This window comes from Fundulus heteroclitus, unplaced genomic scaffold, assembly GCF_011125445.2.
Source record: "Fundulus heteroclitus isolate FHET01 unplaced genomic scaffold, MU-UCD_Fhet_4.1 scaffold_50, whole genome shotgun sequence".
Taxonomy (NCBI): Eukaryota; Metazoa; Chordata; class Actinopteri; order Cyprinodontiformes; family Fundulidae; genus Fundulus; species Fundulus heteroclitus.
In genome coordinates, this window is record NW_023396923.1 from 96,841 (window position 1) to 113,159 (window position 16,319).

The window sequence follows — 16,319 nt, forward strand, 5'->3', positions numbered from 1 at the left end:
CAAATGTTTCTATATAGTTCTGATTAATCCAATCAGTTTATACAGTTTTCAATTGTTTATTTAGGAGATAAAACACTGATTCAGAACATGTCACCTTAAGGTCCAAAGAGGAAATTTATTTAGAAACTTTACAAATACCAGACTATTAATTTCTCAAGTTTCAAAAGAGGGCAACATCACAGAGCACAGAGCCAAGGTTCTAGGTCATAGTTCATTTTATTGGGACATTATTTACATCATGTACATATTGTTTCATTGAAACAAGTGTGTAACACTGACAGGCAGCGTCCTTTCTGTGTCTGACCAAAAAGACTGTTTTAATTATTGGTGTTTTTCTTCAGGGGGTTAAAAAATGTGAAAGCTGCTCAATTTGTGACTTTTCTACACTGAATTCATACAGTATGAAATTTGGTGTGTTTCAACAGAAATGTAAAAATAAAGCTCAGATATTCTGGAGTGAACCCTTCCCAATATCACCACATTTGGTTTTTGAGCTCCATGATATTGTTCTGTATATGGTCTTCAGCAAAAGTCTTTAAAAACAAAAAAGATAGCTGTATATACATATATACATATAATGTACAAATATAATAAAATAGCTTAAATTACACTTTTTGAACGGTCTTCCATAAATAGATGACAAACAGTTTTGCGATGTTTTAGTGTTGGAAGCACAGTGCCCCCTCTGATGATCAGTTGACTCGGTGGGAATTGGATCCATGCTTCATTGTAAACACATTATATTGTGCGATGACATTAAACACTTAAGAATTCGGGGTCTTTCCTTGGTTGTTCTTTTTTTAGGAGTGCACCTGACTTCATAAAGCTGAAGTTGTAACAGTTGTAATGGTTTTGCAAGTGTAACAGGTATATCATAACCACTGCACGTGGTCAAATTCAGAGTATTCTCCCGTAAAGAAGAAAACAATCTAGGTTTCCATCGGTGCCCCCGCTTCTCGACACAGTAGTGTCGTTGCTGCCGTTGCCCTTGAAACATGATCTAATAGAGATCTCCCAGTGTGTGGTTCTGTTCTCAGATTTGCTGGCTGACACTTTGACCTTAGCAGAAATACTGAATGGGTGCAATTTAAGTGAACACTGACAAATAAGCTCAGCTATAAGTGCTTTTCAACACACAAAAATGGTTTTCAGACACATTTTTGGTAAAGATGAACACAAAGAAAAGAAAGCAAATTTTTGCTGAGGTCAGATTTCACAGCTACACCCTCACACAAATAACTCTGTACCTGAGGGTAAGCTGTGTGTTAAACTCTACGATTTTTCAGTCTCTGGTCTGAGGCCTTTTGATTACAGCTGTACCACAGTATTGAAAAAGAATGACTATTTTTAAAGTAAAAAACAGGGGGAAAATACAAGTAAACGCCATCTTTGTGGTCTAGAACAGCATAATATACAGTGTTCAGATACATTCTCTTGGAATGGTACGGTCCATTGCTCAGAAAGCCCAAGCTGAGCAACAAGTGAGTCTTTTGTGGTTCGCTTTGTTCATCACACATTTTTTTTCTTATAGTTGTGTATTTCTTGCCGTCCAACTCTTTGAGCTTCCCCTCCGTATGCAGGAGAGCCGGAGCTTTAATTACCTTTCTTGTCCGCACTGTTCACGGTCCAGTCAATGATGATAAGAGTTATGCTGCCAACCATGACAACAAATCCTAATATCAGAAACATTGTGGCCTAGAGGAGGAAATAATTTCACTATTATTATTAAGTTGATGTATCATTTTCAATGTTGGGTTTACTTTAAAAAAAAGCTAATGAGTGCAACTATGGTTATCATATAGACACGGAAAAAATATAGATGCAAAATGTCAGAATTATTCCTTTCAATATCCCTTACCCCGATCTTTTGGATGGACTTCATTGACTCCTTCTTGACAAGTTTGATATAGAAAGCTGAGGGCAGGATGAAGATCAACATTGCTGCAGCAGAGGCACCTGGATCAAGGACAAATTGTAATGTTAATCACAAAAGGTCAGTAATGCATTGCACTGTTCCATATTATAACGTGAAGTTACTAACCAATGAAGCCAAAGATATCTCTGATGGTGGGGACAAAGATGACCAGTGTGTTGGTTGCTACCAGCAGGACCACGGTGATAATAATGTGACGGATCCAGCTGAAGTCCTTTGTTGGGCACAGTAGGTGGTTGACCGAGGTACGGATCTGTTCACAACCAGACAAGGATTAGCCCAGGGGACTTTATAGTTCTATTGGCTGACTGGATAACTGATGGTAGACCTTAGATACTTACGGGGAAGAGCACCACTGGGACTGTGAGTGTTACAGCAGCCAACACAGCCAGACGAACAACCAGCAGGAGCACATCGTTCTTGTAGATCTTAGAATAGGTGTGGAGCAGCTCAGATTCCACATTAACTGAAGAGAAATACACTCGAGTTGATATAGGCAATTTTAGTTATGCCTTCTGACAATTAAATTCAACTTTACTCTAACTGCAATCAGATCATCTAATTATCAAGGATTAGCATTATAAACTCAGATGTAAACGGTGCACTTTACTCAAAAGACAAAGAGCAAAGAGCAAGATTACAATTGCTTGTTATTTATCGACAGTATAAACTTAAGATAAGGCAAAGCTACACCTTAGATGTTTCTTAGCAAATAAAAGTGGCCTACATTTTCTAATTACACAACATGGTTGCCAACAAGCTAAAATACATAAAAAGATCCAGTTTTTTGTCTACAACATGTATACTTTATTGTTTAGACAAATAAAATGTGTGTGATCTTGAGCTTAACTGTTCAACAGGAGCTAATCAGCCAGGCATTTGCGCATGTTAGCTTGTAGATGCTAACATTTAGCTACAGCACCAAAAAGATGTTCCTTTCTCACAACTTTTTGAATAATACAAACTACGTTTACAACAAACAACATTTTATTTTGTTTAAATATTTCTAAATGTTTGAAAACAGCAACAATTAGCTGTTTTTTAACAAGCTAATAAGACATGAATGTGTGATGTTTTGTTTTTCCATTAGGCCTACGGCACTCGTGTTAATGTTCAGGATTACGTTCAAAATATTACCAGGTTAATACGACAAAGACAGAGTTAGAAATAATGTTAATAAAGTTTTCGTGTCTTGGAGATGAGACGCCAATACGCTGCCACTGCAGCAAAAATATGCAGACTTCTAGTCAGATTTAATATTATTATCATTTAGAAACATTCTTCAGTAATATATTAATAATGTAGTTTATGTTTTCCTTAAACAACATAAGTATAACATTTCTTCTATTCTCGCTTGCATTGAACAGCTAAATGTGTTTTGCCTGGGACTGCTGGTTGTAACGTCAAAGGTGGTATCAAGCTCTTATGTAACTGCTGCAATGTTCCAGGGACCATATCAGGTTATTTATTTATTTATTTTTACATTTGAAGGCAAACAGGAACATGTTTGCACCAGCGTCATCAGGTGGTGTTTTCACACTGTTGTGCAACTGGCCTTGAATCATCACATTGTTTTTATTTGAAATCTTTTTACATTGCAAAACATATTCTAAACATTTAAAATGTAGGAAAAAATCCTTTTGAACCATACAAGATTTGTGCATTTTTATTCAAAGACTGCTATAGTTAAAAAACATATGTGCCTGTTAATTTTGATACTGACACATTTCCACAAGAATAAACTGGTTATATGCTATTATCCCCAGCAATACGAAGCGAAGGCTTCCACACAGTTGATTTTAGATCTTGTCAGACTTACTGTTGAAGGTAAGGTATCCGAAGAGGGCGGCCAGCAGGTACATGATGAACATGGCCAGGAATGACACGTTGGCCACGTTCTGCATCTTTCGGCGTGACCGGCTGTTTAGGAGATGTGTATTATTTAGACAACAGACTGAATATTGAAGAAATATAACATTGGTTTGGTTTAAATGTTACAGGAACTTTAAGTTAAACCCATGCCGAAACTTACTCTTTGAGCTCCTGATACATGGGTAGGATGGTAGGGTGGCACACAAAGGCAAAGGTAAGGATGGGTATAGCATAGACAGTCTGGAAAATACAAGAAAACCAAGAGATTACCATTGATTCTACAAGTACTATTGAAAATATTCAGATCCCTTTAATTGCAAGAGATTTATTTACCTGTGAGTTGTAGACAAAGTATTTAGGCGTGCAAGTGTCATTGTCGCTTGTGATATCATTGTGGAGGGTGCTGTTCAACCCATGCGTGCTTTCATTCACAGAGTTAAGATTTGGCAGAGGGCACGGCAGCTGGAACTTCTTAATGATCACCTGCAGGAACATACGGGAAAACATGTTTTTAGAACTGCATTTAAACTTTGAATAAAACAATTAATTGAAAAAGGAGGAATAAGGAAACCTTACCACAATCAGAAAAAAAACCATGCAGAGCAGAGACAGGCCACTGGTGTAACCAAGGTAACCTAGGGGAGAAAACAGTAAGTCATTTGTTGTAAAGCTGTCTCTTCAACTTATATTACTACTTAAAAAGTACATTCTGCAACACATACGCACACCCTCTTTACCTAAGTTCCTGAGCAGCGAGAGGGGCAGGATAAGAAGAAGTGACACGAGCATCACAAGGTAATTACCATTGATGTACCATTCACTGAAACACACATAAAATTAAATCAGTCACATAATTTAAGTCAGTCACTTCATCACAGTTTGTTACTGGATTTGATCCAAAAGTCAATTAATTAGCTTCAAGGCTAAAAATGCTTTGTGCTCCTACTGCTTACAACTTATACATCTACAAGCTTCGTATTTTACTAAAATAAAAAGAATGGCTTCTCCCAAAAATAGACACAAAAAAGCAGCTCAGAGGAGCCTAGCAACATACATTTTTAAAAGTTGGAGCAAGGTCGCAGTGAGCTCATCCTGCGCACCATCCTGATGCGGCACCAGCTGCATCTTTTAAAAGGGGCTCTTTGAAGGGCCCGCTCTGAGTAAAAGGGTGTTGGCAGCGTGTCCAGACGTCCCTCAGCCACCAGCCCTCACCCGCTCGTACAAAAAGACAAAGACTCTGCTTCACCTTCTCTGAGAGCTGGCTCTAGATAAACAACTGCCCGCTATTTTGCTTGATGTGCCACTTTACCTCGGTTGTTTTTGGCTAAAACTACCCACTCATTTTAACATTTTATTTATATAATTCCCCAAATAATTTGAAAACGTGTAACCAATTTCTTTTTTGCAGATTGGAAATAAATTTGCAACATCTAAAATATATCAACAGATTTAGTAAGAGTAGGGAAAGAACAAGTTCATAATATTGCATGGCATAACCTAAGCATCATGTTTCAGCACAGTGCCTTCTTTAGTTCTGACCTATAGAGCAATGTTTACAGAAATAGCTTCTGTTTTCTCATCACTAACAATTTACTGTTATATTTCCGATAGCCATTTCGACATTTTGTTCCCTTCTGGTTTTTGTCGCTGTGTACATTTTATTTAGAAACTGACAGAAATCATTTTTCAGTATGAAATGAAGCAGTTTGCCATGGAACATTTTGTACTAACCATGTGCAAATTCCTTTCCGTTCGGAGACATTTTGTACCTGCGTTGACAACCAATGGTTTAAAGTAATTTTCTATATTTGACTTATACTTTACTACTGCAATGTGACTGAAAGAGAAAATATCCACGAGCTGGAGGTTGCTCAGAGTTTTTTCAGGTTCTTCACTATGTCATATTTCATTAGAGATAAAAAGCCAGGATAGGCACCAGCGACCCTCGTGACCCCATGAGGGACTAAGCGGGTCAGAAAATGGATGGATGGATAAAAAGCCAGAATGGTGATCAGAACCAAAACTATTTAAAATAGAGTGTAATCAAATTTATTTGCAAATGAAATAATTAGCATAATTGATCCAAGACTTTACAAAAACCTGACATGTAATGTTTTAAGTAAATAGGCATGAAGTAGTTTGTTTAAAACTCCAAAATTGAAAGAGGAAAAGGCATATGTATGGATATGAAACAAAAGTTTTCAATTGAATTGAAAGTTAATATTCAGCCACTCACCCATCATTTGCTCCAGTGAAAGATTGAATAACAATGGGGAGCTCATATTTGATGATGTAGAGGTAGCTCGACATGGCTGTAAAGAAAAGAAAGGAAACAAGAGGAGTCAGTACATTTTACTCCAAAATAAGCCAAGTCAGGCTGATGGGGGCTATCCAGGGAAAAAGTGTGACTTCAGTTTTTTTGGAATCATCTATATGTTCTACCACCTTTGTAAAGACCTGCCTGTTTTCCCCTGCTCTTTCAGTTTAGTAAGCATTTGGCATAAGAGCACCACAGTTAAACCATAGTGACTCATAAAACCCCATTTTGCTACTTAAATGTCAGCCCCTCACCTCCAATGTTCTGCATGGTGATGGAGAAGGAAGCTGCCAGTTTGCCTGGAATCCCAAAGGCCTTGTAACCCAGAGCCTCATAAACAAGGGCACCTTGGAAATAAGAAAAACCCAAAGAATATTACAGTCAATGTGATCAAACATAGAAAGCTGCTGGAAAGTTGGGCTGGTGCTCACCTCCTTCACTGGCTGTCTTCAGCAGTAAGTGGACCGAATACAAAGAGAAAAGAGCAACGGAAAACAAGAGCATCCTGTAAACACACAAGAGAAGGTCTTTAGCTGTAGACTCATGACAAGCCGGGCCCCGATCAATGCTAAAACGCTGAACCTGAGACAACCCAACCCAAAGACAACTGTTCTTTCCATGACGGTAAACAGACACACCGACATTTAGCCAAGCGGAGGTCAGGTCTTCTTCTGTTGTAACTGCTGAGTGTGCCTATGTGAAAGTCCTGAACCTTGCATTGTTTTTTTTTGCCTTTTTTGCTTGTTTTGGAGCCTTTAGAGTCATCACTGCATCCTGGCATGAACAGTCAGCTTTTTAAGGAATTATCTCTGAGACTTAGCAGGAAATATGCTTTGGGGTAAAAGGACGAAATTTTAAACAAAATCCAGAAAAAACTGGAGGACCTTTCAAGTGACAGACTGGGACAACAGATCAGGAAAGGATGAGAGGATTCTCTGCACGGGATCATCTTAATACTGCCAGGATCCTGTAAGGGCAGTACAGCTTGTTCCAATGTATAATTAGACCAGATGAAAATTAATCCCTCCAGCATTTATGACTGGCTGTGCAAAAGGGTTTGGTTTCTACAGATCCCTGTCCAGCCCCTGCTTCTGTCTGCCCACTTACTCTCATTGAACATCCCTAGAAGGTCTGCTGACAAAAAAAGAGTCAATCCACCAAACAATGTGGCCCAAGACAACTGGTTGGGAACCACTTGGTTCTACCAATAATCAGTCTTCACCCAAACAATGTGGCATTCAATGCCAAGCTCCAATACCCAGTAAGAATAAGCAGTATCGACCACGGAGTAGCTACTATTTATGTGTAGACTTCCTGCTGAGCCTGGGCCAGATTAGTAGAGCACTGTCAGACCGAGATCCTCTCTGAACCATTCATGATCCCCTGCATGTGAATGGCATCTAACGGATTGTGTAACGCCCGGCCTGAAGGATTATGTATAAACCGCATCTCTGGGCAATCTGAAAGTGGCCTACAGAATCTGTCAGATACAGGTAAGGCTAACTATGAAAGAAAACATCCATGTTAGTGAAGTAGGGAACTTTTGCTCTTATAGCAAATGTTATTTGGTAAAAAAAACTCTTCTGTATTCTGTTTAAAAAAAAAAAAAAAACAAGGTGAAGGCTGATGAAATCCCACGCCCAGATGTCACAATGTCTTAAAGTTGTTCACACGAACAACCAACAGGGGGCACTATTAGTAAAATTCTTCAACAGACACTTCTCCTTGAAGATGTCTTGTCTCCTAACATGTCTAATCTAAGGCAAAAACAGGGAATGTGTGCACATATCATAACACCTGGCATACTTCCACTCTGTCAGGGTCACCCAGGTGTGTGGCGGGTGGGGTGGGGGGGCTGGGGGCTTTCTTGGAGAGTTTGGAAACATCAGGACCTGAGAACTTGAAGCGACACCTGCCTGAGCTACCCTCAGCTGAGTGTGGAGTTGCTAAACAGTAGCACTAAGAATGACACTTTGGGCTTTAGATGCTGGAAAAGGTGAGCTTACACGAAAAGGGCGATGCCGGTGTTGGCCATGGCATAAGAGAGACCCAGGATGCCACTGCCCATGATGGCGTTGCCCAGGTTGAAGACGGACATGCCAAAGGAGGCATTGCCCTGGTGCTGAGGAGAAGAAAACACATCATTTTAACAAACAACAGAAAAAACAATATCTAGTGCAATGAAAATGTATATACTGCAACTTACATATTCAGTGTCATACTTCTTCTTGCTTGTGTTATGTCCAGGGAGGAAGTTTTGACTTTCTGTGTCTAAGTCTTGCCTATAATAGAAGATATAGAATTCTGTGTTACATGTGTTCACAGCAATTAAATTTTTTTTATTTTTTTGGGGGGGGGGGGGGGGGGGGGGGTTGAGACTACACAGGAAGATGAACCTCACCCATCCAAAGGAGTCTTCTTCACATAGTCAGTGTAAGGACATTCATTGCTGTTGGAGCTGCAGCTGTCGTCGTCTCGAGGAGCGTTCAGGCATTTCATCTCAGTTTTAAAACCACTCTGCTTGTCACGGGACATTTTAGAGCTATATGTACAAAAATCAAAACAAAGAAATTGTTACTGCCTGCTGCTTTTCTATGCCATTCTTTGTGTCCCTATGACAAATCCACCACACCCCTGCTTCTCATTCTCTGTAAAGGTGTGGGTTCACATGGTTGTTAGCAGAAACGATAATAAAAGATAAGACTGGTCAAACAGGTATTCTAACAAAGTGCCGAACCCATCGATCTGTCCTGTCTTGTGATACAGACCAAAATGACCACTTAGACTGTTAATTACACTGTCCTACATGTGTAGGATTGCTTTTAATAATGTTTAGTATCATATGTAGGCGCATCAAGATGTGCTTCCTATGTATTTCATAAGCAGGATGTTCTGATTACATGTTTTACTCCATCAAGATGTGCTACTTGTGTTGTTTTTTTTAAAATAAAGTATGATATTTTCACACGTTGTTGTACTCCTGTTAAGATGTGCTACCCATGCATTTTATGAAGGAAACATATTCAGATTGTTGTAAGACAGATGTGGCAGGCAAACCTGCGATTTGTGTTAGCAGCTGTTAAATCCTGCGGATTGTTTCAATACCATCGATAGCCACCAATCTTTCCTTTAGGCAGTCTATGTAGGGTAGCACCGACCGACGGACAGAATAAAATTCGACGAGGTATCGAGGAGTCGGCGTCAACATTGGACCGCGTGAGACCTTTTCAGGGAAGGGAGGGGCGGAGCGATGACGCAGCGAGTGGAAAAATACCGGCATCCTCACAGCATCGGCTGAGGAAGAGATGCTGAAGGACAAAAAGAGCCGCGGAGGCTGATCTCAATATCACCCCTCAGAAGTCATTTGACTTTTTAAAATATTCTTAGAGACAACTCCTTTCTAAGCGAAACAATACATCATATGGCAAATTTAAATTCAGTTTGTTCAATTGAATTTGTCATGACTAAGGAAGCTCATTCCTCCTACATGTCTGAGTGATCCATTCCTCTCCAGGCTTAGCAGCAAGATTAATTTAATAACATTACGTCCACAGCCGGCCCGGCAGAAACAAAGACACGTGTGTTCCTTTTATGGGCATGGCTGGTCGTTTTGTTCCGCAACGGCTCGCGCTCTGGCGTACGCCTAAAGTACGTTTCTACTTCAAACGGATCAAATCTCACACAGCTTTGCAGCAAATGCATTAGCTCAATTATAAAGTCATCTTTTATGCCTCCAACTGCGACATTGCAACACCACTGCGACAGACTCATCATTTATTTAAAAGGCCCATTTGGGCTTGATCTGGTAACGGATGACACATCGCGCTTTTTTTAGTGAAAAAAAAAATAGATTCAAATATTCAAGATGTCATATTTTTAAACCCTCCCTATTGGAGTCAAAATCAATTATTTCAATAAATCAAAAGTTACATCAGGAGTTTAGCACATATATTCAAATATAGAGTTTGGTTCTCTCAGCTTCCTGCTGTTTGAATATCTGCGCTTCCTTCTTCTGGTAATTTTCCAGTCATTTACTGAGAAGATGCCGGCAGTCTTACCTTCAGAGAATAGAGAAAGAAGCCGAAAAATCCTTCCTTTTAGTAAAAGCAAGAGATTTCCAGATGATTTCTTCAACCCCTAAAAAAAATCAGCTGATCCTTAAGATTATTTACGTTATTTGTAAATAAATAGTAAAATTGCTGAATGACTAATCAAAAAGACAATCTAAAAAAAAACAAGACAACCAAAACAGTTCAAGTAATCAAAATGAAGACAGTTGAACTATGAAGAACCAAAGTGAGCAGATAGGATAAATTTGGTTTGTAAAGAAATAAAGCTGAGTTATGCGGCTCGATGCAGTAGAAAACCCTGTTCTACTGGAGGAGGGGTTGGGACTCACCCTTTATTGCATCAGCTCAGATCCTCAGAAGCACAGAGGAGGAGTCAGGGTAGGTGGAGACTGGATTTACGCACACACTGACGTGCTATTGTATACAAACAGAGCTGTCTGACCCAGAGAAGCTGTGCTGGGAAACCACAGGCATCCACCAAAGGTGGTCCTCTCAACGAAAGTCACTCCAGTGTGAATAGGCCTGCTACCTTACAATATATACAAACAAACAAACAACTATACAATTCTTCAAAAGGACAGTTGTAGATGTGAAATAAAACTGCTCCTTAGTCTCTGCAGTATATTTCTAGATCTGTGTGCAATCAGAGGAGCAACAAGACATGGCGCACACTATTTAAAAGATTTTAATGACGCAAATGATTTTGCGCTCAATTGATAAAATTGATAAGTAGCAAATAATAACAAGTCTGTTCTCAGTAATAAGAATGGGACTTGGGTCACTCTTTCTTTAAAAATTGTCACTGTATTTAGATAAGGTAAATAAATCAATCAAAAGCAGATTTGAGTGCACCAAAGTCTGCTATTTACTAAATGTCACTGGATGTGGTACATATTTGGTATAAAATTATAGGGAAGGGAAGCTTGGTTATTAAAAGATGAATACTTTTGACTTCCCCTAGACTATCTGGCTTATGAACACTTAAAACAGTCCGAGACATTTTTACACAACAATTATTTCCCCTTCTATATATTTATACTTAAAATGTCTTCATTGAGAGCAAAGTGTAACCAAAGAAAGATTCCTTGTTTACAGACAAACATGGCGATTAAAGTTGATTTTTTATTTTAATTCTGAAAAGTCCAGGGGCCACAAATGGCCCACAGGCTGCACTTTGGAATCCCCTGTCTTATGTTAGGGTCTTCACTGCCATAATGGCGCCTAGTGAAAATTTGTCAAAAAACCTAATGACCTAACTTAAGCCTCTTATATTGGATTTCGTTTGTCTGTATACAAGACAAACATAAGAAGTTAGAGGGTGGCACGCCTGGGGCCAAAAGAAGCTAAAAAACATCATTAACCTTCACATGTTCACGTGTTCTTTCATTTTGGAACTTCATCAGGCAAAAGCTAGGCTGGTGTAAATGTTGCCATTGCTTTCCAAGCTTCCTGCTATAATGACAATAATGTTCAATTCAATTAATTTCATCAATACATTTTCAACCCAAAAGAGAAATTAAGTTTTTGTTACATTGGTGATGGGTGTTATCAGGAAGGATCTTATGTAGCGTTAAGTATTACAGCGGATCTAAAGAAGACTCATACCGAACCTGCCCAATTATTTTATTAAATATTTGTGAAGAGGATGCTAAACGTTGTCTATAATGTTCTTAAATTTATGAAACATCTTCCTTTGTACAATTATCTGCACAGACTCCAGCACAGTCTCCAGTTTAAATCTGTATAGAGGATGGGTTGGCACTTTTTGTTGACCTACTCTACAGTCAACATCCAAGTTGCTTCACACTGTGAATTCTATGTAAAGTGATTCGTTTTGTCACTTGAACCACACTGGTTAGGTTTATGCAGGAAACCTACACAGTCAAGAAAAATAATATTCAAAAAGTATCATTATATGAAAAATGAGGTTGAATTTAAAATGTGTTTTTGAATAAAAAGAGATTAAATATGTATTATATACCAGAAAAGCCAAACTATGTTGGCTTCAGTGTCAAACTTGCTGAATCTTAAGTAATAGGGTTTCAGTTAATTAAATTGTTTAGTTTTAATCTCATTATAAATTTAACATGGTAACTTCTTAAAGAGTAGATGCATTTGTTTAGATTTTTTAACCTAAAATAATTTATGTGACGAGTATCATCAACTTTGAAATTTAAATTTATTTACATTAATAATAGCACGAGAACCATCAAAACACATTAGCTTTAATAGGAAAGACAGGCCAGAAAAGTTTGGAAAGAAGAGGATCACATCATCAGCACATAAGGATAGCTTATGTTCCAGTTCTATTTAGTTTGAGTTAGATTTATGTTGTAGAACATTTATGAATCAAGATTTCAAAACTAATTTAGCAGAAGATACTAACTAGTACGCTAGTTGTTTTTAGCTGTTATCCTTTACATGTCCTTAATTCATGTACTTAACTTTATTTGATAATCTGTGTTTGAAAATGTTTACAATCAGTACCATTTCTTTACAGCTAATTTAGTAGACTAGCTATTTATTAAAGTTATTTTGTCTTTAATTAGCAAGACATGTTCCTCGTAGTTAATTCAGTGGACAAACTAATTGGCAAGTGTAAAGTTTTTGTCTCCGTTTGTGACACAATCCCTGAAATGATCATCTTTAAGGCCCTGGAGCATTCTGCTTTGGTGAAATAGGAGGATCAAAATACCTCCCTCTGCCCTCATCTCCAAAGATTGCCCACAAAACCACTTAAAAGCTTTTGAAATTAAAGTGGACATAGGGGAAGGCTGTCAGTCCGAATCAAGGTGTGAGAAAGCCTTCAAAGCAGAACTCCCCTTCTGAACGCGATTACTCACATACTGTCTTATGTGAGCAGCGATCATCCTAATCCCAATTCATGTCGCTGGCTCCTCTGGTTGTGTCAGCTTTTGTGTGTTTCTGTATGTGGGGAAAGGGAATCTTCCAGTGTTACATCTCCCAATGTATTATTAATGGCAGGGATGACAAAGGGAACAGTACACTTGTTGGCAGGGACTTCAGGAACTGTTTGATGCCTCTCAGCTGATGCTTACTCCTGCTACTACTAACATTTTTACTGTTGCACAAATGTCATCTGTTAATAATAGTGTCATTGCCTATGTTTTTCTACCTCTGATCACTTGATCAATATTTAACAAGACATGTACAACTAAGACTCATAGAGATAAAGCTAATAATAGACCATTTACTACCACTAAAAACAATGTATTCCTCCACCTACTACAGTAGTAGGGCTGAATTAATGATTAATGCAAGTAAACATCTGCGTCATACAGGAAGCAGATTTCATCAGACATGCAGACATAGATAAGAGTTGCACACAATGCACAGGGAAGTATGTTATGAAGCCAGTCAGAAATCTTCTCTTTGACAGTTATAAACTGTAAATAAATAGATCTTTGTAGATGTGTTATGCAACATATTTATTAAGTCTTTAAACTCTGAACTGCGCTACAAAATGCTAACGGACTTATATTCATGTTGACTTCAATGGTCATGTGAGTGTAGCTAAAAATGACCCACACCCCAAAGCTTTTGTTCATGATGCAACACATTTGGGAAAGTTGATTTCAAGGGCAGGCCAACAACTTCATTTCATCGTACTGGGAAAAACACGTTACATGTACATTTGTGCCATCAGTCACATGACCGTTTAATACTTTGGCATGCATTTAAAAATATAAGGCTAGGGTTGAGTCTGATCTGAACAATGGTGAGTTAAAGGCTTATGCCAAAACCAAAACAAAAAAACAAAGAAGAATTCAGGGAATCGGTGAATGAATGAATTAAAAAACAATGTGTCATATTGTAGGGGTTCACAGTAGAACAACTTATCTGTAGTTTGGGCAGCTGAACAGGTGAAAAAGAGGGCACAGTGTGTGTCACTGTAATAAAAGCTGTTTCAGTAACTCCATTGTTGCTGTATTTCAGATTGACTCTCATTGCTGCTACAAATCTAACAGCTGCAGTTGGTTTGAATAAGGCTGACTTTGTCATGGGTGGCTCATAAGTACCAACAAGAGCCAGTTCTGAGAAGATTCAGGGAACAAAGCTTCCAGTGTTGTGGTTGTCTGGATCTGAGTTACTGGGAGGGAACAGTAGTAAAAGTTACCTGCTCTTGCAAACAATGTTACTCATCAAAACGACATGGGTGTGGGCAGGCTCAAGGGAAACCTTTGAGGAATCTCGAAATGCCTATGTAAAACATTTAGTTATGCAGTGACAGGGGCGTAGCAACAGATTATGGGTCCTACGTACAGGCTGTTGGTTAGCCTCCTTTCTCATTTGATCAATATCTCCCATGCTGATTTTTCTTATGGTAGAACACAAAGATAATAATTGTGAACTCTTTTTTTACGCTAATTTCAAGACATTGCTTAATTGCCAGCATAATAGCATGTCCAGATTTCACAAGACTTGTTATTGCGAGAAATATGTTGATAAATCTAACATGAGCTCACCTGGTCATCAATGTTCCCCCTAATTTTTCGTGTGTCTGAGCAAACACACAAACTCCCTGAGCATTCACTTGACCTCTGTGAGCAACATCACACGAGCACACTGAGGCTACATTACGCCTGTCCAAAACCTGAGGTTATATCAAGCTATATAGTTTAATAAAAGAATCAAGTTACAGCAATAATTTCTTTTAGGTTATTTAGTTTAGATAAATCTGATTTAGCCCGATTACAAGAAAAAGACAAAATCCTTGGATTTTCTTTAAAGAGCTGTATAGCTTATTTTGATTTTAGAGTAGGGGTCCTACTAAGGAAGAACTGAGAGTTGTGCACATCTTTCAGAGTTCCACTCTTATTTCCATTAAATTATTTACATTTTCTGCAGTGAGATTTAACTCAAGCATGTAGTGTTGTGAAGCCTCTCTTCTGTCAGTCTGCTCCAGGGCAGCTGTGGCTACTAACATAGCTCACTACAGTCTTAGACTTAGACAGCTTTATTTGTCATTTTGTATGCACAGAGTGTGTACAGAACGAAATTTCGTTTGCATACAGCTTGAAAATTACAGTGAATAAAGTAAAGTGCAGCAGTGATTTAACAGTACAACAATTGAAATGTAAACAGAGCAGGAGAAAGAGACTGTGTGCGATCACAGTGTACAGGTGAGTATTTCTTAAGAACCATTCATATGTGCAGAAATGATTTGTGCATTACTCCACATGTTACTCCACATTACTCCAGACTTTTTGAATTGAAAAAGCTTCCTGGAGAGGAGGCGAAGAGTCTTCAACTACGAAAAACAAGTCCAGTTGTTTCGTTTTTTACTTTTTTGAAAATTGTGCAAGAATGCATTATAAGGATGCAATGATGCAAATATGCAAATGTGGTACAGAGTCCAGTTTATAGCTTCAGCAGTTCAACAGTCTGATGGCGACAGGGAAAAAGCTTTTGCAGAACCTGGTGGACCTGCAGTGGATGCTGCAGAACCTCTTTCCAGAGGGCAGCAGGGAGAACAGTCCATGATGGGGGTGTGAGGGGTCCCTGATGATGTTACAGGCTCGGGACACGCAGCGCTGAGATGAAATGTCCTTAATGAAGGGAAGAGAAGCCCCGATGATCCTCTCTGCTGTCCTCATCACTCTCCTCACGTTCTTCGGCGCTGCAGCCTCCACACCACACAGGGAGACAGCTGGTCAGAATGCTCTCTATGGTGCTTCTGTAGAAGGTCGTGAGGATGGGCGGGGGCAGGTTAGCTCTCCTCATCCTCCGCAGGAAGTACAGTCGCTTCTGTGCCCTCTTCACCAGTGACGTGGTGTTCACAGACCAGGTGAGGTTGTCCGTGATGTGCACCCCCAGGAACTTGGTGCTGCTGACCACCTCCACAGCTGAGCTGTTGATGAGCAGTGGAGCGTGGTGAGGCCGGTTTTTCCTGAAGTCGACGATGATCTCCTTCGTCTTCTCCACGTTCAGGATCAGTTCCCTAGAGAATTTCCTTTTAGTTAGATTTCATATTGGTTTGGTTATATTATGATGTGTTTATTGCATTAATACAATATAAGGTTGTTACTGTTAAAGTTAATAATTGATTCTGTAGAATTGATTAAAAATTATACATTTTTAAATTTTTAGTGTCAATATTTTGATT

General features: G+C 38.9%; 1 protein-coding gene across 2 annotated transcripts; it reads right to left on the minus strand.

Moving 5' to 3' along the window:
• Positions 1 to 197: 197 nt before the first annotated feature.
• Positions 198 to 10,512, minus strand: slc38a2 (solute carrier family 38 member 2). Of its 2 annotated transcripts, XM_012851621.3 has the most exons (16): positions 10,181 to 10,512; positions 8,524 to 8,664; positions 8,329 to 8,404; positions 8,129 to 8,244; positions 6,554 to 6,627; positions 6,377 to 6,469; positions 6,042 to 6,117; positions 4,543 to 4,625; positions 4,382 to 4,440; positions 4,139 to 4,288; positions 3,966 to 4,045; positions 3,753 to 3,853; positions 2,275 to 2,399; positions 2,042 to 2,186; positions 1,859 to 1,956; positions 198 to 1,695 (listed from the first exon to the last, which is right to left on the minus strand). In XM_012851621.3, the coding sequence occupies exons 2-16, from the start codon at positions 8,655 to 8,657 to the stop codon at positions 1,594 to 1,596; spliced, it is 1,512 nt and encodes a 503-aa protein (XP_012707075.1). In that variant the 5' UTR covers positions 8,658 to 8,664; positions 10,181 to 10,512; the 3' UTR covers positions 198 to 1,593. The 2 variants fall into 2 exon arrangements, with proteins under 2 accessions (XP_012707075.1, XP_035988279.1); XM_036132386.1 differs by lacking the exons at positions 8,129 to 8,244; positions 8,329 to 8,404; positions 8,524 to 8,664; positions 10,181 to 10,512 and adding an exon at positions 6,761 to 7,683.
• Between the last annotated feature and the right edge of the window lie 5,807 nt (positions 10,513 to 16,319).